At 39.1% G+C, this 25,969-nt stretch overlaps 2 protein-coding genes across 6 annotated transcripts in view; one reads left to right on the plus strand and one right to left on the minus strand.

Moving 5' to 3' along the window:
• RINT1 (RAD50 interactor 1) lies at positions 1-25,199 on the minus strand. Its single transcript, XM_079932089.1, has 15 exons — positions 25,035-25,199; positions 24,540-24,585; positions 18,268-18,452; positions 16,202-16,443; positions 13,500-13,673; positions 13,252-13,401; positions 12,513-12,669; positions 10,654-10,764; positions 10,330-10,555; positions 9,658-9,795; positions 7,949-8,148; positions 2,477-2,691; positions 1,349-1,529; positions 1,157-1,275; positions 1-205 (listed from the first exon to the last, which is right to left on the minus strand). The coding sequence occupies exons 1-15, from the start codon at positions 25,074-25,076 to the stop codon at positions 13-15; spliced, it is 2,379 nt and encodes a 792-aa protein (XP_079788215.1). The 5' UTR covers positions 25,077-25,199; the 3' UTR covers positions 1-12.
• PUS7 (pseudouridine synthase 7) overlaps positions 1-25,969 on the plus strand; it is a 107,709-nt gene that overhangs the window by 18,137 nt on the left and 63,603 nt on the right. The window contains exon 5 of one of the 5 annotated variants that reach the window (XM_079932080.1): positions 1,359-2,428. The exons of 3 other annotated variants lie outside the window; for them this stretch is intronic. The gene's annotated coding sequence lies outside the window, so the exon portion shown is untranslated. Of the gene's footprint in view, positions 1-1,189; positions 1,328-1,358; positions 2,429-25,969 lie in introns of those variants that run through there. One more of the 5 variants, XM_079932079.1, reaches the window with a different exon arrangement.

The raw sequence follows: 25,969 nt of genomic DNA on the forward strand, positions 1-25,969 counted from the left end.
AAAAAAGACACTTTATTTTCCAGTGTTAGGCCAGTTTGTCCTCAAATTAAGTAGAATCTCAACATCTTGTTGAGCCAGTTTATAAATTCCGACTTCATTTAATGCCGCTGTGGCAGGAGGTTGCCCTGAAGTTGACTGCAGGACATCTCTCAGAAGTAGGGCACAACCAGTGTTCAAATTCAAAACAATACAGGCTTCTTTTACACTGTTTAAAAAAAAAAAAAAAAAAAGCTGCAGGTAAATGAGATCTCCATTATCTATATCATCCCATATTACCCTGTAACAATTTCATTTTGAAAAACTAAACAACTACCCTGCACTGCTAGATCATATCATTTATAGTTTATAAAAACTATTTATAGATTAGCTATTTGGCTCTTTTAATGTGTTTTGACTATATATGTACAGAGTTTATATTTCATTAGATTACTATAAGGTAATAGGATCATTGATTTCAGTATGTATCCATTATTTCCCAAAATGTGATACTTGATAGTAACAGTCTATTAAATGTAGCTAAGACTTTAGGTACATTAGGATACAGGAAAAGAGAAAATTAAGGGACAAAATAAAAGCAGAAAGGTAGAATACTAAAAAAAAGCAGAAATAGATACCTTACTGAAATGAGCAAAAAAACTTTCATTTTATCTGTTTAAAAGGAATACTTTATAATCTCAAAAACCTAAATAATTTAAATTTTACATCAACAATTTCTAAAAATACTTGTAAGAATTCTCTTACATCCATTTATAATTATACTTAGAACCAAAATTAATATCAAATGTTTAAGAAAACAAATTTTCTTCAGGCCTGGCCTGTTATTCAGTACTAAATATATTTCAAATTTCTTCTATTTATTGAATATGGCAGAACTGCATTTGCTTTCATTTTCTATTTATTTCCCAGTAATAAGCACATAGGAGCATTACACCAAATATTAGAAAACAAAGCCCAACATATCATTTGTATCCAGTTCTGGTCAAGTTTTTGGGGTCATGGGTCATATCTTGTATTACTGGTACATAATGAATACTTTAAACTGTTAACTGATGCAATATATATTTAACATCACTGGAACCCTAAAGCTGTTAAAAAATGAATCAACTTCCTCTAACAATTTGATACATCAAAATTAATTGTTAAATATTGCACTTACTGTTTAAAATAATTTTCTGGCCTCTTGCAATAGTGGGAAAACAAAGGGAAAAGATTCCGAGTCATATCGAAGTGCAGCTGAGCTGCTCCTCCTTCATTGAAGTGATTGGCAAGAATTATCTGAAAAAAAGGACAATTCATATAGCAGTTGCCTCTATCATCACAACCCAACATACAGTCTACTCTTACTTACTTCTTGGTAGATGTATATGTCCAGCTTCTCTACAAGCATTTGCCAGAAGATTTTAAATAAGGAGAAGCAGAGCTGCTGCTCCAATTGCAGTAAACGGTCTCGTAAAGTAAGCAGTAAGGGGCAAGCCGAACTGGACAGGGACATCACTGCCTGCTCTGACTGCGATGGCAAGGACAACCACCTGGAAAAAAACAGAAACAGCACTGCCTGAAGCACATTAATTTTTATTATGAAATTTTTCATCTCTCTGTATTTTTAAAGATTTAACAAATCATTTTAAATGTGGGGAAGTGCACTGTCCTGGGGCATTTTGGGTAAGAAAAAATGTGCAGCCCAACATTAAAAGCTCTTTCAGAAAATAAATGTACTTACGTTTGTTTGCTTATTTATTTAATTTTATTTTTTGGCCACGCCACACAGCTTGTGGGATCTTAGTTCCCTGACCAGGGACTGAACCCAGGCCCTGGCAGTGAAAGTGCTTAGTCCTAACCACTGGACCGCCAGGGAATTCCCTGTACCTATGTTTATATTGTAGTTCTCAATGAAATACTCTTTACTTAATGAGGATGATAAGTTTTTTAAATCCCCAGTTTTAATATGACTTACTGGTATAAGAGTTAAAATGTAAAATGCATTTACATTTAAGACATCAGCTAATTTTACACTCTAATTTTCAGCAAAACAACAGGGACTAATAACACTTCCAAACTGATAACAAGTCCTCTGTGTGACAGGACTGCTAGGACAGACATTGCCTGCACTCAAGAAGCTCACCGTCTGGGAGGTAACAGATGTCACAGGAATCATGAGAGTGGACTAAACTATAGCACAGGCATGCACAGGTACTACAGCAGCACCTTGCTTTGTCAATGGGTGACAGGCTAGGCATTCGGCCCCATGCCAGACACCAGCTCGCCGGACTTACAGACACATCTGAAGGTTAAGTTATGATCAGTTTATTCTGATTAAGAATGTCTGAATATATTTTAGAAACAGTTAAAAGTCTGGAGTGCAAAAGGCCAAGCTCTGTGCTATCTAGACACTTTGGAAATCTGACTGCATGTCACCTTTTAACTTCTATCAAACTGGAGTTGAGAGTTGACTTATAAGAAAGTACAGAGGACTTACCTTTCTTTTTTATACAATTTTGCAGCATCTTTAACTTCTCTAAAAACATGGTCTACTTGCCGGGTCAGCATGTCATGCTTTAAACGCTCTAACAGGTTAATCATGTCATCAAAGACAGAGCTCTCCATAGAGGCCAGTTGCCCCAGCTGCAATTTACTGAGAGTGTTATTCTCTGCAAAGACTTCCAATGCTGCCTGTTGAAGTTGTAGAAAGAACTGAAAGCAAAAATATGTTAACATGTTTAAGATACCTTTTTTTTTAACAGCTTGAGATGTAACTCATGTACCGTACAATTCACCCATTTAAAGTATACAGTTTGGGGACTTCCTTGGTGGAGCAGTGGATGAGAATCCACCTGCCAACACAGGGGACACAGGTTCGAGCCCTGGTCAAGGAAGATCCCACAGTACCGCGCAACAATGAAGCCCGTGCGCCACAACTACTGAGCCTGAGCTCTAGAGCCCATGAGCCACAACTACTGAGCCCACGTGCCACAACTACTGAAGCTGGCGTGCCTAGAGCTCTGCAACAACAGAAGCAACCTCAATGAGAAACCCCCACTCGCCACAACTACAGAGAGCCCATGTGCAGCAGTGAAGACCCAACACAGCCATAAAGAAATTTAAAAAAATAAAGTATACAGTTCAGTGGCTTTTAGTACATTCAGAGTTGTGCATCTGTCACCACAATTTTAGAACGTTTTCATTACCCCACAAAGAAATCTCACACTCTCTGCCATCATCCCCCAACCCCCTCCTAGTGGTTCCCCACCCCACCCCCACCTTGTTCCTGGGCAACCACGAATCTCCTTTCTGTCTCTAGACCTGCCTGTTCTGGACACTTCATATAAATGGATTCATACAACCTATGGTTCTTTGTGACTAGCTTCTTTCACTTAGTATAATGTTTTCAAGGTTCAACGATGTTGTAATATATATCAGTATTTCATTTCTTTTTATAGCCAAATGATATTCCATTATATTTACCCATTCATTAGTTGACGGACATTTGGGTTGTTTACACTTTTATGACTAATACTGCTATGAACATTTGTGTACAGTTTCTGCACAAACATACGTTTTCATTTCTCTTGGATATATACCTAGGAGTAGAATTGCAGGATCCTATAGTAAATCTGTGTTTAACCTTTTGAGGAACTGCCAGACTATTTCCACAGCAACTGTACCATTTTACATTCCCATCAGCGGTGAGTGAGGGTTCAGATTTCTCTACGTCATGCTAATAACTGTTACTGCGTCTTTTTTATTACAGCCATCCTAGTTTGTATGAAGTGGCATCCCATTGTGGTTTTGATTTGCATTCCCCTAACGGCTACCTTCTTTAAGTGCTCATGTTTTTCTAGACACAGATTGAGAGCTGTAGTAAACCTAGAAGATATATGAGTTAAGAGAATTAAAATGTCATTTTTGTACAGTATTATTTTAGGTAGAATTAGTATTATTCTTTCTGCCCTACAGGAAAACAACGCTGTGGGTAATTAGCAAAACGTTAAAAACAACCTGAATGTCTATTAAGAGGAGACTGGGCATGGCTACTAGGGATTGTTCAGGGATGACATGTGAGAGGCCATCTTGGCATTTCTGCTGAAGCTGGCAGGGAAGTGGCAGTGTCCTTTTGAGCCTGCTCATGGACCATGGAAGCCTGGAGCCACCCATGGTCATACTTACCAGAGCCGGCCTACGAGTGAAGCCAGGAATGAACAACTTTAGAGCAGCCCTGCCTAATCCTTTCAGTTACACAAATTCCTCACCTCCTCACGCCACCGCACTCCCCTACTTAGGCCAGCGTGAATCTGGGTTTCTGTCACCTATGACTGAAACATTCCTAATTCTGAATGGCTGGGTTATGTCAGGCTTAGCACAGTCTGGCAATGGACAGACAGCTGTTAGTGGAGAATCTAAATGAATGGAAGGTGAACTCTACTTTTTTCTGTGTAATACAAGAGCTTACATGATTTTTATTTAGAGCATTCACAGGCTGAAGGACTGTGAATGTGATTAAATGATTTTTTAATTAATTAATTATTTTTGTCTGTGTTGGGTCTTCGTTGCTGTGTGCTGGCTTTCTCTACTTGCGGTGAGCAGGGGCTACTCTTCATTGCGTGCGCGGGCTTCTCATAGTCGTGGCTTCTCTTGTTGTGGAGCATGGGCTCTAGGCGCACAGGCTTCAGTATTTGTGGCACGTGGGCTCAGTAGTTGTGGCACGTGGGCTCAGTAGTTGTGGCTTGCGGGTTCTAGAGCTCAGGCTCAGTATTTGTGGCATACAGGCTTAGTTGCTCCACGGCATGTGGGATCTTCCCAGACCAGGGATCGAACCCGTGTCCCCTGCATTGGCAGGCGGATTTTTAACCACTGCGCCACCAGGGAAGCCGTAAATGATTTTTGATGTTAAACAGAATTTGTACCATAGTAACATACCAAACACAAAATTCATTCATGACTTGAAGAGTCAACTCATAAATTTTCTAAGGCTAGGGATGATGGCCAATTCATCTCGTTAACAGACTATGGCACTGAGTAAAGTAGTTAATGATGTTCCACAAATATTTCATTGAAGCTAAACATGTGGTCCTGAATGAGTCTCTTATTAAAATCACTGGCATAAGCAGCAAGAATGACAATTTGTTTCACGAAAAAGCTTAGCAGAAAATGGAGCGCTGTGGTGGGGTGAGTGAATAAAAGCACTTACTAAAATTAGGAACATGACACATAAAAGTACATAATGAATGAATGTATTCTGATTAGGTGACTTTATAAAGATAGATGCATTCATCATTACACTCCACTTATATTCATTTTATGAAATGATTATTTTCCTTGCTCAGCAGAATGATATGCACATGTATTTCAGTTAACATTTTTGTAGAAAAGGCTTTAAGTAATTACAAAGTCCCAACCAAAGAGTCCAGATTAGAGTAAACTATGATTGTGTTTATTAGATATTTATCTTGTTTGTATCTGTTATTAGTATATTTATTTTTGTTTCCTATTTTTTTGGCTTATTACCCTGATAAAGACTTTTTCATTTTGTTTTTTCTTTCACAGTAAAGGAAAATATCTTCTATATAATGTGCTAGCAGTATATAATTTTTTATCATAAATTCATAATTTAAAATACATTCTTGTCATGTTTTCTAGACTTTCTAACTCAGGCATTGAATATTTTAAATGCCTGTGTGTGGCTATATTTCATTTCTGCTTTTATTTTTTGTTTTATTACATTAAGATTTGACAATGTATAGAAATTTTAATTTCCCTTCGTTCATATTTGTGACTCAGCTGGACACACTCAAAAATTGTGTTTCCCTTAGTATACTGTGGACTTACCACCAATCTCCAGTTAATCAGTCCTTCTAATTATTTAAGTCTGTAATTATTCAGTTCCCACTTTATCACATTTTAAAAGGGATGTTTTTAAGTCTTTAGTTAAAATTATAGTTGTTTTATTTTCCTACTTTCATTTAATGACACAATTATACACATAATACTTATATTTATAATGTGTCTTCATATTCTTTATACTCAGTATAGTTTTTTCACCATTGAATGTATATTTTACTGTTTTATGGTCATCTTAATCCTGTGTTAATGCTTTCTGCCATGAAATGTACTTCATGGGCCTTGCTGGATTTTTGTATCCACACATATGATCTTAGAACAGTGATTCCTAACCTGAGAACACCCTGTCCAAGAAGGAGGTCTTGGGGCTTCCCTGGTGGCGCAGTGGTTGAGAGTCCGCTTGCCGATGCAGGGGACATGGGTTCGTGCCCCAGTCCGGGAAGATCCCACATGCCACAGAGCGGCTAGGCCCGTGAGCCATGGCCGCTGAGCCTGCGTGTCTGGAGCCTGTGCTCCGCAATGGGAGAGGCCACAACAGTGAGAGGCCCGCGTACCGCAAAAAAAAAAAAAAAAAAAAAAAAGGAGGTCTTGGAGGCCCTCTGCAATCATTTTAATATCTAAAACAGCTAAAGGAATTAATCTATTTATGTTAAGGCTATAAAGACTAATTACGTTTCTTCACTTTTAGTTGGAAGTACATATTAGAAAATCTGGTTACCAAAAGCCCTGATCACCAATATATTCCTTGGATTAATAAAAAGAGTAAAACTAAAGTACTAGTTAATTATATTTAGGCAGATCAAATCTGCCAACACATGGAGTCTGCATGGAGAAAGGAAGGATAAGTAAAATCCTTGGAGGTAAAAGGCCTTTCACAGTACTTGTTACTAAATCCAGGGTTTGATTTTTAGATTTATTTAAAATATACCTTCCAGGGTAAGAAATTAGTTAATTTTTTTGGATGTGATAACGGTATTTTTTTTTAAATATTTATTTATTTATTTATTTTGGCTACATCAGGTCTTAGTTGGGGCATGCGGGATCTTTCATTGCAGCACGCGGGCTCCTCTCTAGTTGTGGCGTGCGGGTTTTTTCTCTCTAGTTGTGGTGTGCGGGCTCCAGGGCATGTGGGCTCTGTGGTTGCGGCATGCGGGCTCTCTCATTGAGGCATGCAAGCTCAATAGTTGTGGCACGCGGGCTTTGTTGCCCCGCGGCATGCGGGATCTTAGTTCCCCAACCAAGGATTGAACCCGCGTCCCCTGCACTGGAAGGCGGATTCTTTACCACTGGACAACCAGGGAAGTCCCCTGGTGGTGTGTTTTTAAAAAAGGTGTTCTTATCTTTTAGAGATACATGTGAAAATATTTACCACGAAATGTATCTGAGATCTACTTCAAAATAATCACACATGGGGGTAGAGCAAAGGTTTAAATGAAACACAGTTGGTATAAGAAGCTGGGTGAGGACTTCCCTGGTAGTCCAGTCCACACTTCCAATGCAGGATGGGTGCGGGTTCAATCCCTGGTTGGGGAACTAAGATCCCATATGCCATGTGGCACAGCCAAATTTAAAAAAAAAAAAAAAAGCTGGGTGATAGGCACATGGGAGTTCGTTTTACCATTCTATTCACTCTTGAATATGTTTGAAAATAAAGTATTAAATAATTTTTTAATGTATGAAATAGGTTAAAAAATGTTTGTTTTTATGATTTCATAATTTATGTTTCGAAGGCACTAAAAAGGTATCAAATGTTATTCTTTTATTTTCCTTAAAGTCTTGAACTTTATTGATTTTGACACCATTACACAATCTTAGCTTTTCGCGAGATGGCAATTACTATTCATGACATTTACCAAGTTCAGAGTCTAAAAAAGGAAAATGGTTCACTTTATAAACAACAATTTCACGAAAAGATGGCTTCTCCAGTGATTAAAATATCAGGATTATTTAACCGTTTGAGACTTGAATGAGAAAAATATGTACTTTAATCACACCTCCTAAGTTTGGCCCAACTGTGATTCTGCCTAACTTGCTTGCTACAGATTCAACAGATTTCAAAAGGCAAAACTGTTGAAGTTACTAATATATTACTTAATATAAAAGATTAACTTACAACATTGTCAGCCCAATCTGCTAGTACTGTTGAGATATAGTTCACGGCATTAAGAATTGCACAATATCGAAAGCCAAGGGAAGCTCTAGTCTCTTCTTTCATCACCTGAGTTAATCGTATCCTAAAATCATCTACTAAGTCCTTCTGTAACTCCAGGAACTGCAGCTTTCTGGAAGCTGTGGGAAGATTTTTATATCTGTCTGTGGAGAAAGTTAACAAGACATATGAAGGTTTATGGTACCATCCATGACATAGTTATAGGTTTTTCCTACTGACTGGCTTTGGTGCCTTTGTCAAAAATCGATTGACCATTCAAGTATGGATCCATTTCTAAACTCTCTAAGTACGTCGGTTTCCCAAGTATTGGTATTTGTCAAAACTCATTGATCTGTACACTAAAGATCTATGCATTTCACTGTATATGAGTTATGCTTCTAACACATTGTAAATTAACTATACTGCAATTTAAAAAGTTATATCTCAATATTTTAAAAAGGCATATGAGAAAGTTATATACCAAAACTATTCTATTTCTTCAACAAATAAATGACATTTTTTAAAAAAGGAAGGAGGAACTAGGGTAGGTTAAAAGAGATACATAGTTAAGGATTTATAGGTGAAATGCTAAGATGTCTGAAATGTTCTCTAAAATACTTCAGGGGAAAAAACCTGGATCTTGGGGGGAGAAAAACACATAATAGAAAAGTGATAGTTTTAAACCTTAGTAACAGATACCTGAGGGTTCGATATGCTACTTTTATATATATTAGAAAATTTCCATAATAAAACTTTTTTTAATCAGTTTTGCTAAATTTTTTTGTATTTTAGTGTTTTTCATATCTATCTTACAGTTAGAATATAGAATTTACTGACTGGCCTGGAATGACACCTCTTCAGGTTACTAGACAGGCCCAAGCAATGGACAAGACACTGGAGGATAATGGCAGTGAGGGCTCAGTGGCACCTGGAGAACCAGCAGGCCTGCAGTGCCCTGGGGCAACATGGATGGCTGCAGACAAACCAGGGCTAGAGGCGGCTGGGCCACCCTCCAGCCAGAACATTCTTGCACCATAAGAAGAGGTCCTATTACTATTCCAATCCCTAAAGTTACTTTATTATTTTACTGTTCTACAATCTTTGATATATCGAGGTGAAGAAAATAATATATAAAATGTAGGTCAATCACCATTTACTGAAGACACTCAAAAAGTTGAAAGGCAAGAGATTTCAGGTAATAAAATTAAATTCTTATTTGTTTTTATGTAACGATTCAGGAATTTTCCCCTCATGGAAACTAATGTTTAAGATCTTATTTAGATTACTAAAAATCTAAAAGCTGGAATGCTGTGCTAGAGTTCTGCCAAAATAGAAACTGAATTTGAAGGTATTACAATAACCACTATATATTTTGTCAAACTACTTGAAAAGTACCATGTGAAGAATCAGTACTTTCATTGACTTTTTAAAATTTTATGTATTGAAGTATAGTTGATTTACAACGTTGTATTTAATTTCTGTTATACAGCAAAGTGACTCAGTTATACATATATACATTCTTTTTCATATTCTTTTCCATTATGGTTTATCACATAATGGAATCCATCCCCCCACCCCACCCCACCCCACCCCACCCCTTGGCAACCACAAGTCTGTTAAGAGTCAGTACTTTTAAAAAAAAACAAAGTTGTATCTTAAAAGACTATACTTACCAGTTATAACCAAGAGTAGTGTCATAAACGTCTCTGCACAGTCTGGAACTTTCATCTCATCCACATCAGTGATATCCTTATATTGGGATATCCAGGCAGCTTCTGACGAGAGCATTGAGTCCATTTTTTGAAGAGCAACTGATAAGCAGGAAAAAGGATTATGTCAAACAACTAGTTACAGATTGTTACATTACAAATTCCTAATCTTTCAACTCATAATCTCTTAGGAATGGTAACTTTTCATGAAAAAATAAATCTATAACCTCCTACTAGTTGTACTATATTTAACGTGCTCTATTCTAGGGTTAAATGAGATATTTTACTTCTCCCTGCCGTACCTACCCCAAATCTTCAAAATAGTTACACTCACTAGACAAGCCACATCCAATATGATTCCAGCAAGAACAGAAATACTATACGTAAAATCTATAAAACAGTTAACTATATACTGTACTGGCTTGAATATTCTACCCTAGAAACCTGTAGAGTGCAATTCTGGGAAAAACTGAAGCTTGATGGGAAGAAAAGAAAATAAGATGATCTCTGAAGGCAACTTGGTAAACCCTAACCAAGAAAAATATAGATGGCTCTAGTTTCTACCCAGAACTGGAGAAAACTTATATACGCAAAAAGAGGCATCTCTCCCCACCCCACAGCCACGTGAGCACTTACATTTTCTCTCCACAGTCAACCATCTCTGAAAACAGGTCTCTTCTGACAGAATATGCATACAATTAGCAAAAGTGCTGGGATAGCCATGAACGCTGTGTAGTTCTCTTTCAAACAAAAGCACCTCATCCACCAAATGACAGAAGAGACTGTCATCATAGAGCAGACAAGGAATATCAGCAGCTAACTTTTCAAGAACCAGCATCATAAGGCCCCGAGAAAATTCAAGCTACAAAAATATACATAAGCATAAGGTAATGAAAATGACAAGTTATTCATGGACACCTACAACTCTAAAACGGAAATGCTTTGGACAAAGTCTCTTACCCTTGCATTCACCGAAGAGCCTACTTTGTCTAATATTGGCTGAATCTTCTCATCCAGAAACTGAGTGTGGTTCCCAATCCACATAAGTACCTGAGCCAAGTACCATTCGGGCTGAGGAAGGAGGTAAACAGTTTGAATTCTTAAGTCATTCCAACTGCAAAGTTACAGTTAAATGTCTCTATTTATTGTAGACACACAGTACTTACAAAAATTAGTTGAAAATTCCTATATGTAAGAGCACAGTTTCTACTCTGAACTTTAAATTCATGCAAGGCTTAATAATCAAATGTTTCCCCATGTACTCCCAATAAATTTCAATAATGTGGCTTATGTCAGTAAACTCATAAATTTACAATGCCATAAATATTTAAAACCTAGTACTTTAGAAATATGTAAAGTATAAATATTATATATTTTTTTGAAATAACATTCCAAAATAATTTCTAAACATGACCATCTTCTGTTTTGTTTTTTCAAAACCTAAACTAGGAAAAAAAATTTGGCTGGTCTGCATTACAAGAAATACAAATGCTTTAAAACAGGTATAATTATAGAAGAGTAATATAAGTATGCAGCTTTTTAAACTGTCCCTAGAGATGATTCTATAAACCTTCCAAGTTTTGCTGGACAGGAATTCTAGAACATTTACTGAAAGGTAAAACCCTGCTGTGTGCTAGATGCTGGGAATACAGAAATGAAAAAGGGGCAGTAGCTACTCTCGGGGGCTGCATAGTTCAGGCTTGATGTCATAGTACTAGGACCACTGGAACCACACTTCAGGAAGCAACAATATAACTCACAATTTTCTTACTTCAAACGATCACTGCCTCTCTACAGTTTAGGTTTATTGTTTTGTCTCACTTACACTTACTAATAGGTTCTACTTTTCTTTCCACCAACACCCCATCCAAAAAAGGAGGAGAACCATGAAGTACAAAAGAACAAGCTGAATTTAAGAACCAGAAATCCATTGCCACTCTACTCCCTTCCTATACAGATGTAACTGCCTATCCCTTGATTCCTTTAATATTCTATAAAGCCTATAAACTCATTTATAGATGACACATACAATGCCTGGTGTAATCTGGCATTTAATAACATTTACTTCAAAACACCGAGAAATTAAGAATATATATTTTAAAAATAAAACATGACCCTATTACAAAAAAAAAAAACACTTACCGAATCCCTCTGCTACTTGCACTGCATTAGATGTAGCAAGACTCAAGAATAGTATCCACCCCCTAGCAACTCCCAAGGTTATAATTCTCAACAAATTCAATCAAATTTCATTGAAAACAGTTGTCAGTGATTGTTTTTCTGATCAAATTAAAGAAAAAAATCTCAACAGTATGCCCAGTACACATGGGTATAGTCCCTCAACTAAAATGTTGGTGATAATTTCCTCAAAGCCATTCCTGTCACTTATCCCCATACTTTGTCTTACACAGCTACAAATCATTTTAGCATCAGGACTTCTACTCAAAAACTAATGCTCTACTATCTTTTGATTCTCACTTTTCTTTCTGATATATTTATAAACCTGAAGGAGCAATCTGCACAGTGGAACACATGTAGAGCCAGTTGTAAAAAGTGCCACAGCAAATGCTACAGCACACCCCAGGGGAAACTTCAGAAACTGGTCAGATGATGTGCTAGTGAGTGAGCTGATTCCTACAACAAATCAACACAAGTCCCAAAATATATCTATAAAGGGTAGTGGCAAAACAGGAATTTAGCTCTTCAGAGAAAAACACAAATGTGAATAGAATCAGATTTTAACTCAAAGCAGCAGAAGTACAGAAAGCCTTAACATTTGCTATTAATAAAAACCAAGGGCAAGAATTGGCAAAGCACACCTTGCTTATAACATTAGTTTGTCGGTTCCCTCTGAAGTGATACCTGAACCTCTTTTGAAGGGGAGTCAGCATAATCTGGATGGGCAGGATGACAGCAGGGGATGCAGGAAGAGAGTATTTTTCTGGAAGTTGTTTTGTCTCAGTAAGTAATTCATCTCTGACATAGTCAAGTCAAGGAAAAAGAAAAGCATATGTATATGTGTGTATATACACACACACACGTATATGTATGTATACACACGTATATGTATACACACATTTTTCCAAGAGACATATATGATACTAAGTAAAATTAATTATAATACAGATAATATGTAGTCTAACTTTACATTACATGACTTCAGTAAAAAGTACATGAAAAATGTTATTAGAATTAATCTGTCTTTCCTAAAATAAAGAATAATAAGTAGTAAGGAAACATATTCAAGTAATCGTGCTATTAAATTAGTACTAAGTTACTAAGGTTTCTTCCCATTTGCCCATTTTTTTGATTGTCCCATGAGACCTATATGTGATGCAAACTTTTACAGTCATGCATTTCAGAACTCCTCACAGCCCTCCCACCCACATGCAATTTATGTGGAAGGAGAACAGTCCATGGGAATACAGAGATCAAGTCCAAACCCACTACTCCCTGGCCACTTTCAGAAAGCTTTACTCTCTGGTCACTTTACTCTCTGGCCACAAATCCACTCTAGAAAAAAGAAATTTTAGTGAGTTTTAACTCCAACAAAGATACGAGGTTTGTAGTTTCAGGAGCTGAGAAAATAGTGTCTCCAAGTTACTGTATATCTCAGGGGCACTGGCTGGTCGACTTATGCCAACAGTTTGAGACTGAGGGGGTGCGATGAATGGCCAATGAAGCTGTGCTAAAATTTCCTCGAAGTCACTGTAACAGAAAAGTGACACAAATATTACAGTAAAATACCGTGGGCACCAAATATCCATCTGAAAGCAATTACCATGAAATATGGATAAATTTCTTGCCTTGTAAGCTTGTCCTTGAGAATTTTATGCCAGAATTTAACAGTGGCTCTCATGAACCCAAGAAGATGAGTACAGGATGATTCCTGAAGCTTGATGTCAAGTTCTGCCATAGAGACCAGAGTAGAAGCTGCCTCTGGGACGTTATTGGTCATCAGATACTGCTGAATGTTATCACTGCAAAACAAGGCAAAACAAACTGTAAAGACAGTTTGTCCACAATAATTCCAAATGTGGAAAAACTGCTGTTTCCTCCTGCTGTATATAAAGCTACATCCAAGAAAGAAGGAAGCGCCACCTTGTAGTGGCTTTTTTACCTGATACGCAAGTCTCTGGGAGCCTGGAGTCCTCAAATTCAGCATCCTTCTAAGAACAGTGGCCTGTGTTCAGGATACCTCCCTCCACCTTTCCCTTCCCACCCCTCCCAAGGTAAAAGAATTTTCCTTTGTCACATTCCCTCAGGCACCACTCATTTCTAATAAATCTGTCTTTGACAGAAGTCTGTCATATCTTAATCCAAAGGGGAGAATGTGGGTGGCATCTGGTAAGGTCAAATATGGTAGACTTCAATTTTTACCTACTTTGCCCAGCTAAACTGGATTATAGGAAACTTAGGGAGGTGGCACCTCAGAGTTTAGTCCTTTCAAGTTACTGTTAGCCAAGTTGCAGACAAAATTTAAGGTAAGCTCTACAGCAAGGGTAGCAAACTCAAATGCCTTGCAAGGCCTGATGGGCACAGTAAATGAAAAAAGCAAAGTGGGCGGGGACTAGGACAAGCTAAAAAGCACATACCCCATCCTAAGGCTCCAGCCAAGTGCTGCCACACTGGAGTGTAGGTCCAATGTAGCCAAATCTTAAAATTTTTCAAGAGAATCCAGAAATCAAGATTTCCATGTAAAATCAAACCAATTAATCAAATTCTTTAAAAGAAGCCAAATACAACCTATCTTCAGGATTCATTCAGCCCATGACTACCATTTTGCATATTGGCTAAATAAAACAAAACATTTAAAACTGAAATGTTTCTTTTGATGAAAATAACATTCCATATCTTAAGCCAGAATAGGAACAAAATTTAACCTTTTCAATAATTAATCTCAGTTCAGGGGTCGGAAGTGCTCTCCCTCTAGGCAGCCTGGGTACATCCTACCCAGGCCTGGCCACTTTGCTAGGTGAGAGTAAGCTGGGACTCTCATCCCCTGCTGAGTGCCACGCTTCGGTTACGCTGCTGGCTGGGCACAGCACCCTCAAGCGCAGGAATGTGTACTGCCACCCTGCCCATCTCCACTATGCACTAGTACTTTCCCTTCTCCCTCCAACACGAGCGGCCTTTGTTTTCCACCATCACTGCTTCAGGCCTCAACAATCATACTAATCTCACGTGTGTATTATTCTATTTCTGACAGCCCTTTTGGCCTTCCCCTACGCTCATTCTCTCATTTTTCGTTCTTCTCCTTTCCTAGTCATTCTTACTAAGTTTTTAAACAGATTTTGTCTTGTTTTTTAAATTTTTCATTTATTTATTTACTTATTGGCTGTGTTGGGTCTTCATTGCTGCGTGCAGGCTTCTCCCCAGTTGTGGTGAGCGGGGGCTACTCTTCGTTGCAGTGCGAGGGCTTCTCATTGTGGTGGCTTCTCTCGTTGCGGAGCACGGGCTCTAGGTGCACGGGCTTCAGTAGTTGTGGCACGCGGCCTCAGGAGTTGTGGCTCGCGGGCTCTAGAGCGCAGGCTCAGTAGTTGTGGCGCAGGGACTTAGTTGCTCTGCAGCATGTGGGATCTTCCCAGACTAGGGCACGAACCCTGCCCCTGCATTGGCAGGTGGCTTCTTAACCACTGCGCCACCAGGGAAGTCCCCAGATTTTGTCTTTTATAGCTATTTTCAGAATTTAAATCATGAAACCAAAAAATCTACCAATGTAGGCAGAAATGTTAATATAGCTTGTTTGAAAGGCAATACCAGACACTCACAATCAACTACCAGTGATATGTATTTAATTCAAAAAGAGTTACAACAGACCCTTGAGGAACATGGGTTTGAAGTGCACGAGTCCACTTATACACTGATTTTTTTCAGTAGTAAATACTACAGTAGTACACAATCCCTGGTTGGTTGAATCCGTGAATGTGGAGCTAAGGATAGGGAGGAATCGTGGATACAGAGGGCTGACTATGAGTTGGATGCAGATTTGACAGCTGAGGAGAGCTGATGCTCCTAACCCCTGCGTTGTTCAGGGGTCCACTGTATTTCTTTATTTTTCCCTATTCAAAAGCAGCAGGACTCTGTTTTTCATCTAATAATAAATACTGTGTAGCTCTTCTTAGGTGATACCCACTGAAAAAAATTCAAATTATAGAGAAAGCAATCCATTCATTAAGTGACCGTCTCTAAAAGGTAAAAGAGGAATATTACCACACTGATGAATTGGCATTATAATCATTTTTATCATGTGTTCACAATATAACTATAGGACTTAAAACTTTTTACTTGGATTACTTTCTTTCAAACGCAAATTAAGCTCCCTTAAAAGTTTATGTTCATTCATAATAAAGGAAAAGAATCATTATCATAATGCTATTTTCGTAACTGGTAAAATCACATTATTATAATCTTTAATTAACTCAATTATTTAATGGCATGCACGTACTCTCTAAGACATAGCCTCAAAGGAAAATAATAATTATGAGAACAAGGAGGCCTATTTTACCTCAGTTCTTCAATTTGTGAAATCCATTTAAGATAAGCAAGATGCCGTTCAATCTCTTCAATTTGGTTAATCATGGCTCCGAGATCTTCTATCCAGGGCTGTGCAGTCAGCAGATGGCTGTTAATGGAACTGAAGAGATGGCTTTCTTGCTCCAGAAAGTGATTAAGGAATTGCTTTGATTCTTCTGCATTTTTTAAGGCACTCTGAATTCTTTTAGGGATTTCTGATGAAACTGTAAGTACCTGCCCATACCAAAAACAAACAAAAAATAAAAAACAGCAGCAATCAGATAAGATTCTCATTTTTTTCTCTTTTTTATTAGTTACCTTCAAAATGCATGTTTGTTCTAATAGAAATGAAAATTGTCATTTAAAAGCTTCAAAAGAAACGTTGGGTTTCTGCATCCTGTACTAACCAAACCTCAACATGAAATGCTCTATGTGGAGGTGTGTAGGGAGGGCCCCCAGTAAACATCTTTGGATCTACCATCATGAAGCTCAGCACTTTCAGAGGGTCCAGCCAAAGAACATTTACCTGCTTTATCTACTAATAATTTTCTTTCAGAAACAAATGAGGCTCTGATACTAAAAGTCTGGGTAACTATTTGCAAAAGTTCCCCAGGTGATTCTGATTTAAGCCCAGATTGAGAAGGAACTATTGACTTGGTAAGATGATACCCAGGTAATGCCTTTAGATATGATATTTATTAAATAAATTTTTCTTACAGCAGATAGAAAAACATATACAAATATGAGGCATCAGTACAATATGATAAGAATATTATAAAGGAATTTCAATTTAATCAACACTGATTAGACACTCTATACCAGGCACTGTGCTAGGGTCTGACAGATAAATTAGACACAGCATCTGCCCTTAAGCTCAGCTGGTATGGAAGAGAGATGTAGGCAAACCTTCAACAGTGGGATTAGTGCAATAAAAGAGATGCCAGGTGTAATGGTGTACGAAGGCAGTGCTTCCCAGACTTGAACATGCATAGGAATCACCTAGAGATCTGGTTATAGTGCAGATTCAGACTTAATAGGCCTGAAGTAGGGACTGAGATTCTGCATTTCTTACAAGTTCCCACACTTTGAGTAGAAGGTTTTGGGGTGCAAGGCAATTGTGCTTGCATGGCTCATGCACAGACCTTTGCAGGTTGGGTGGAAATTTTTAGGGAAGTTTGCGCCACCAGGGAAGTCTCCCACTGGATTTTTTAAAACATTATTTCAGGTAATATGTTTATTATAAAAAGAAAAAAACTTGAAAATACAAAAAGATATAAAGAAATCACTTGTGGGACTTCCCTGGGGGCACAGCGGTTAAGAATCCGCCTGCCAATGCAGGGGACACGGGTTTGAGCCCTGGTCCAGGAAGATCCCACATGCCGCGGAGCAACTAAGCCCATGTGCCACAACTACTGAGCCTGAGCTCTAGAGCCCGCGAGCCACAACTACTGAGCCCGTGTGCCACAACTACTGAAACCCGGCACCTAGAGCCCATGCTCCGCAACAAGAGAAGCCACCGCAATGAGAAGCCTGAGCACCGCAACGAAGAGTAGCCCCAGCTCACTGCAACTAGAGAAAGCCTGCTCACAGCAATGAAGACCCAACACAGGCTAAATAAATAAATAAATTTATTAAAGAAGAAAAAAAGAAAATAAATCACTTATTAACCAACCACCCAGAAATAACCATTATTATAATGTTATACTTATTTTAATGTTTTCTCCCTATGTGTGCATATATAAAAAAATTGGAATGATAGTGTTGTAACATTTTGGTATCCCATGAATTTACTTTTAAAAGCACATTAAAAGTCATTGTATGAAAATGTCAGACATAAATGTCAGACATAAATCATTATCAGTAGGAACTTTCTCTTTTACATAATTTGTAAAACACCTAGCACATTGTAGGTCCTTAAAACCTATTAAGCAGTTTTAAATGATTAGACTGTTTGTCACAATCTATATTTTCAAAAATGCCTATATATTAATGGTTATATTTACATTATATTATAATGAGTATAGTACTGATATTGTTTCAATGAGTTTTAATACTTGCCTGTTCTTCTAACTGCATTTTACTTTCTGTCATCTGTTCTATGAGTTTATCAAGTTTCTTTAAAGATTTAAGGTCATTTCCGACTTCCTTTTCTATAAATACCGCCACATAGGAAGGGAGATCACCGTTATCTGTACTTTCACAGACTGGTTGGTTTCCAACGACAGCTGCAATATTTATGTCACCTAAAATGAAAGAATAACAATTACTCAACACCACCAAGTACTATGGAGTTAAAGGAAATGCAAAAGATATACAAGGCAACATATCTACTTTCAAAAGTTAAAGAAAACACTACCTATATATGGCATTTTTGTATATATAGTACTTGTGTGTATATGTATATATACACACATACACAAAAATACCCTAATGAATATCGTGTGTGTAAATGAATATATGTATATATACATACACACTATATTTTATATATTTATATAAAGCAGTCAGCCCTCCACATCCATGAATTCAACCGACTGCAGATAAAAAAAAAGTTTTTTAAATCCAAAAAGTTCCGAAAAGCAAAATGAATTTGCCATGCTCCAGTAACTATTTACATAGCATTTGCATTGTATGCAAAACTATTATTATTAGCATTAGGCATTAAGTAACCTAGAGATGATTTAAAGCACACAGAGGATATGTGTAGGTTACGGGCAAATACTATGCCATTTTATATAAAGGACTTGAGCATCCAGGGATCTTGATATTCGCAGAGGTCCTGGAACCAATGCCCCATGGATACCAATGGATGAGTGTATATATTTATATATATATATATGGGTATATATATGCATATAAATACACATACGCACGCACACACACACACACACACACACACACACATACCCAAATGAATAGCTATAAAGCAATCTATCGATCAAGTACTACTATAAAATGCTTAAGAGCTTAGGAAATTCTGAGTGAAAGAAAAATTACTAAACTCTGTCCTAGTACCACAGGTTGCAGTAGATGTTGGCATGACAGTGCAGTTACAAACAGAACTAAACTTTTCTAGACAACTGTGTATCTTAAGAATCTTTTATTACTGAGGGGAAAAAGGTCAAATCTGATTCTGCTGATGCAGCTTTTATTAAATTATTAATATATTTTCAAAATTTGCAAGGAATCAGATGGTATAGTCTAGAATAACACCAAAGGAGGACTCTGGTTTTAAAATGTTTAAAAAAAAAAGAAACAAAAAAGGTATTGAAAGATCTCAAGTATATGAAAAAAATCTGAAAGGGAGAGCAATGAGTAAAAACTCCTCCTGATATAAGAGTAAAAGAGTTTTAAAAGCTTCAGAAGCGATTGTACAAAGATGTCCATTTCAGGGACTTCCCTGGTGCACAGTGGTTAAGAGTTCGCCTGACAATGCAGGGGACACGGGTTCGAGCCCTGGTCCAGGAAGATCCCACATGCTGTAGAGCAACTAAGCCCATGAGCCACAACTTCTGAGCCCACACGCCTAGAGCCCGTGCTCCACAACAAGAGAAGCCACCGCAATGAGAAGCCCACCCACCGCAACGAAGAGTAACCCCCGCCCGCCACAACAAGAGAAAGGCCGTGCACAGCAACAAAGACCCAACACAGCCAAAAAAAATTTTTTTAATAATAAAAATAAATTAATTATAAAAAAAAGATGGCCATTTCAGAAACGGAAAAAAAAAAAAGAAATTTGAGAGAAAACACATTACCAGGAAAACTCAAAATGACTAATGCAACCACTAAATTGTACAATCTAAAGTGAGATTCTTCCCATGGCAAATAAACTAGAATTGGCCAGTTCATATTGGACTTATTAAATATGACAAAAACAGGTGATTTGGAACCCTCTTAAGAAAAGTGGTAGCAGAGGCAACATGTACTATAGCAGAACACACAATACCCAGTGAAAACAGGAACGCTATGTAGCTTTGCTCTCATCCCACCAAGTATGTGAAATTTCCCAGAGTCCACTCCTTATTCTATGCTTGAAAGTCGATCATTTCCTGTAGTTCACAAGTCAGTTTTTCACTCTGCAGGAGTCTATACCTTCTTCCACTATCCAGAATATTTAAGACATAATTAAGCAATTTAAGTTACCTTGAATCTTTGTGGAATGAGGGAAGATTCAAATATATAAATTTAAAAATTCTGATTTTTATTTAAACAAAACACTTAAAACAAATTTCTAGTAAACAATCCACTTCAAAGGCAATTAAATTATTTTCCATGGTCCTACATTTGTGGACCAACAGCACTGCTCCTCTCTTCCAGAGTATCTCTACCTATACTTTTGCTGATGATCTGTGCCAGCATGGCTTTCTGAATGTGCCCTGAACCCAAGAAACCTGAAGGCTCAAAGCAGTTTCTTGACAAAGACCCACAGCCGGCTGCCATGTCCTTCTCCTACTCCCACCCCCATGTGCTAAGATGAACTGCTTCCTTTTGAAGTGTGTTTCCATGTGTAAGCTACTCCTTTTGGTTACTTATGGTTTCCTTCTTCCTGAAAAGTTTAGGAAACCTGAAGTTTGGGTCAAACTTTATAATGGTAACTCCATGTCACTGTGCAGCCATTAAGTTCCCTGATATTAAACACGCTCAAGGGACTTCCCTGGTGGTGCAGTGGTTAAGACTCTGTGCTGCCAATGCAGGGGCCCCGGGTTTGATCCCTAGCCAGGGAACTAGATCCCACATGCACACCACAACTGAGAGTTCACATGCCACAACTAAGGAGTCCACATGCCATAGCTAAGGAGCCAGTGAGCCGCAGCTAAGGTGCCCGCCTGCCGCAACTAAGACCTGGCGCAACCAAAATTTAAAAACAAATTTTTTTAAATAAAAAAATAAACCACGCTCAACTCTAGTAAGTCCACAACTTGAATGATTCCACATACAGGGTTTAATCTCCCTAGAGATGAGTTGTACCTAGAAATTTAAAAAACAAACAAAAAACAAGATACTGTAAAAATTCAGAGTAATAGCCATTGAACTCCAAATGAAAATAAATACTATAAAATAAGGGCCCTGAGAAAAAGAGAGTAGAGTTCATAGAAACCAAACATTAGAATAAACCTGAACATACAGTGCATTTCTCTACTTCAGGTTTGCCTGTAGGATTTGGTTGTCTCTAAACAAACCATTAATGGTTTGTTAAAAGTTTGACTGTACTAGTATATATTTCGTTACAAGGACTACAACAATTTCTAAAAAACAAAACAAACAAAAAACAAACAAGATGTGTACATGAGAGATAAAGCTGGGGCAACAATACAGAACCTCCTGAGAGCTCTGCTAGTTGGACTTCACCTCTGTTCTTCCTTGGAGCTGCCCTTGTAGAAGTGGCTCTTTACCAAAAATAAAGCGTTTTTCTTTTTTTTTAATTGAAGTATAGTTGCTATACAATATTATATGTTACAGGTGTACAGTATAGTGATTCACAATTTTTAAAGGTTATGCTCCATTTGTAATTATAAAACATTGGCTATATTCCCCACATCGTACAATATATCCTCATAGCTTTTTTTAAAAATTTTTATTGGAGCATAGTTGATTTACAATGTTGTATTAGTTTCAGGTGTACAGCAAAGTGAATCAGTTATACATAAACATATATCCACTCTTTTTTAGATTCTTTCCCATATAGGTCATTACAGAGTACTGAGAGAGTTCCCTGTGCTATACAGTAGGTCCTTATTAGTTATCTATTTTATATATAGTACGGTGTATATGTCAATCCCAATCTCCCAACGTATCCCTTCCTCCCCCTCCCCCCCCGTAACCATAAGTTAGTTTTCTACATCTGTGAGTCTATTTCTGTTTTGTAAATAAGTTCGTTTGTACCATTTCTTTATGTTCCATACATAAGCAATATCACATGATATTTGTCTTTCTCTGACTTACTTCACTCAGTGCTTATTTTATACATAATAGTTTGTAATTCTAAATCCCCTACCCCTATATTGCCCCTCCCGCTTCCCTCTCCCCACTGGTAACCACTAGTTTGTTCTCTATATCTGTGAGTCTGCTTCTGAAAAATAAAGTTTTAAGGAAACAGCAATGAAAGGCAAGAGGTTATAATCAGCCTCATTAAAAAACAACAGTCACTTCTGACAAAATGAAGATAAGAATATCTAGATAAAGATATGCCTAAATGCAAAATGTAACTACAAGAGATTAACATAATATATACCAGTATTTAGTACTGTGTATGTTCCCCTCCCCCAGGCCTTAAGAAAACCAAATTTTCCTTTGTTCTCTTCAATTTATAAGAATTAAAAGCTTCTTCACATGCAATGAGAACGAGTAGCTCACTGGTAGGTAGAAGTGAAACTAGTAAGAGTCTATGCCTCAACTTCCCTACTATAAATTCTAACATTTGCCCAGCCTACACTCAAAGGTTATAAATGGGACTAAAATCCATGTTTCCTGAATTTCAAAACAATATTCTTATTTTCTTCTCCTTCAGATACGATCAGAATTGGCTGGTCTGCATCAAACTTTATTACTACAGGACTCCATCTACTATTAAGTACAGGAGTCACAATGTTGACTTTTTTTTTTTTTTTTTTTTTTGCGGTACGCAGGCCTCTCACTGTTGTGGACTTCACTGGCGGTCCAGTGGTTAAGACACCATGCTTCCACTGCAGGCACTGGTTTGATCCCTGGTCGGGGAACTTAGATCCCGCATGTCTCGGGGTGTGGCCAAAAGAAAAACAAACAAACAAAAAAACCCCGCGAACTACAGGTCAAATGGCCCAGGCTCTTCCACCGATAAATTTTTTTTTTTTTGTGGTACGCGGGCCTTTCACTGTTGTGGCCTCTCCTGTTGCGGAGCACAGGCTCCGGACGCGCAGGCTCAGCGGCCATGGCTCACGGGCCTAGCCACTCCGCAGCATGTGGGATCTTCCCGGACTGGGCCACGAACCCGTGTCCCCTGCATCGGCAGTTGGACTCTCAACCACTGTGCCACCGGGGAAGCCCACAATGTCGACTTTTTTAATTTATCTTATATAAAACATGTGAGTTGTGTGGTATATCTGCATACACAGAGGCAGGGCTATGTGCAGAGGGAATGTTTTGTGAAGATAAGCTTGCTGTAGCTTAGGGAGTAAATTCTATCTTCACCTTTTACAAAAAATTATACTCTTTTGATTTAACCATTTAAATGCAGCATAGTACATTCTTAGTCAAATGACATTCTTCAAAATGACACAATGGTGATTTGGGGGGGGTGGTTAATGTCTCTCCTTTCCTCTATTTTTTGTAAAGAGCACTTCCAATTGCAAAGAAATTGACCAAGCCAACAAAGGAGGGTCTACGGCTCCGTGGCATCTGAATGGGGCAAAGGTGGAAATGGGAAGGGTTAAACTGAATGATGTGAGGTACTCTCAAATCCTTTAAGGAAAAGGAGCTAACTTGTGGCAGCTGTGACTGTCAAGTGCTATGAAGTACTCAGAGCTTTCTTTCTGAGGCAGATTGCAGCAACAGGCAATGTTAAGGGCAAGTCTAACTCCTAAAGCCAATATGGTAACACAAGCACCCTTTCTGTTACTACTACTCATTCCCAGACTATTTGCCGTGATGAGAAGAACCAAAAACCCTCTGATGGAACAGCTGTGCCATGCTTCCCGCTTCCTCTCCCAGTAAATTTCACTTCAAAAGGCCCTCAAGATTCCTTGATTTCCAAAATCTTGCCACATTTAGCTTATAGAAGTAAAATACCAAATGTCCACCCCCTGGTGTATGCTCCTGTCCTAGGAAGGAAATGGAGATAGTGACCTTTTCCCTATCCAGTTCAAGATCCAGGAACCAAGTTATCTGTTGTGCTCTTCCCAGATCAACCATTACCTGCAAATTCACTGAAGGTAAATACAACTGAACAATGATCATTTGACTCCTTTGAATGCAACTAAGGTGGTGGTCATCTCTCCTAGATCATTAGCCCCTCGAAATTCCTGATGCTTAATAAGTTGATGCTTCACTGAAGTAACAGGCAGGCCCCAATTACTCTGAATCCAGTATGAAGGGCAGCACTGGAGTGAAACCACAGAAGTCCCTGCACTAGGTAGGGCACAGGAAGTGCTCTTCTCCAAATCATCCCATATTTTACCATCCGGAAAGGCAAAAATATGTGTATGATGATAATCAGTATTTAATACAGAAAGAGAAAAAGAGATGCTTCATCTAAAAGATAACAGGCTAAGACCCTTCTCGATGCAGACCCTTGAGGGCAGAGTTTTGGAGAGATGGCTGGGTAGAAAGTGCTAAGGTGTTTGGAGTCCGCTTACTTTTCTCCTTGATGTTCTTCCTTTGGTCACCGTTTTCAGAGCAGCACTAGAAGGAGATCAGGTGTGACAAACGCATTAAGACCGAAGTGATAGGTGGAACTCGCACAGGGTTCCCAGAGGGCATCCACTGGAAGACAACAAGGTCCCAGCCCCCTCCCTCTGGGGCCTTCCTGAGAGGTCAGGATCTGGAGGTTCTAAAACGGGCCACCTCCCTGGGGCCACCACTGCCACCTCTCCAGGCCCGGCCTCCAGGGCCACCTCCCCAGAATGACCTGTGTCATCTCACCGGGATCACCAGAGCCACCGCACTGGGACCACCTCCCCCGGGAAGTCTTTGCCACCTCACCAGAGTTGCAAGAGTCATCTCCCCCGGGCCACCGCAACCGCGTCCCCAGGCCGCCAAGGCCACTTCATCGAGGCACCCTCCCCTGGGAGGTCTGTGCCACCTCACTGGGCCACCAGTGTCCCCGCCCCGGGCCATAAGGGCCGCCTCACCCGGGCTGCCGGCGCCTTGCCGAAATCGCCGGCCAGGAGCATCCTGCCTCCGCGCGAGTCCTCGGCTCCTTGCGCAGCCAGCGTGGCCAATGGACTCCGGCTCCGGCCAGTGATCAGACACCAGTAGGGCTTCGAGACCGTAGCTCCCAGAGCCACAGCAACTTCCTCTGCCGTCTCTCTGGTTTCTTCCTCTCCTCCCAGAGAGGCCCTGCCCACGCAGCCGCCGGCCGTTCCCGGTGGCTCCGCCTGGCGGCGGGGGGCCGGATCGGCTGCTCTGGAAGGAGAAGGGGGCGGGGGAGGGGGCGGGGGGAGGAGGTCCTTCTCAACCTCGGTAAACCTCCTCCACAGCATTGGGGTCGTTAAGGATGGAGCTTGCAGGTATCCCTCTCTGCACAGTGTAAATTCAATATGAATCATTTCAACTTATATTTTAGATGATATCCCAGATGTTCTGAGTGTGAGGAGGCGTGTTGACTAGCTTTAATGTAATTTGGTTGGACAGTTTAGTTGCGGAATTTCCAGTGTCTTTATCTTTGGCTCTTTCTTTTAAGGCAGATCAAATTCAACTAGAGGTGACCCTCCAGCTTCCTACCTGGAGGGTACAGATCTGGTTGTAAACACTCTGGGACCTGAAAGGAGGAAAAGGACTCTGCGGCTAACATACACTTCAACCAGTGCAGAGACCAAAAAAGCCTGTCCTTTGCCAAGGAGGGGACCTAGGAGTGCCAGCAAGAGCTGAGTAGAGGACCTAGGGATTTGACAATTTCAGAAACAAACATGGAAGGTGGTATCGCGGGGACGGAAACAAACAGGGGAAGGGAAAAAAAGCAGCCCTTAGAGAAAACAGAAACTATTCAATGAGGAGAAAACCTTATTTATTTATACATTGAGATGTGTGACACCATTGCAACCATAAAACAGTAACAGGCTACTAT

This window comes from Stenella coeruleoalba (genome assembly GCF_951394435.1).
Source record: "Stenella coeruleoalba genome assembly, chromosome: 9".
Classification (NCBI taxonomy): Eukaryota; Metazoa; Chordata; class Mammalia; order Artiodactyla; family Delphinidae; genus Stenella; species Stenella coeruleoalba.

Bases quoted from the DNA above. Each gene is read 5' to 3' on its own strand.
- RINT1 (XM_079932089.1), bottom strand. From the start codon at position 25,076: ATGCTCCTGGCCGGCGATTTCGGCAAGGCGCCGGCAGCCCGG. The intron at 10,556-10,653 runs GTAAGAGACTTT...ATATTTTTGTAG, and splicing joins GCTCTTCGGTGAATGCAAGG to CTTGAATTTTCTCGGGGCCT. The intron at 1,530-2,476 runs GTAAGTCCTCTG...GTTTTTTTCCAG, and splicing joins AAATTGTATAAAAAAGAAAG to GTGGTTGTCCTTGCCATCGC.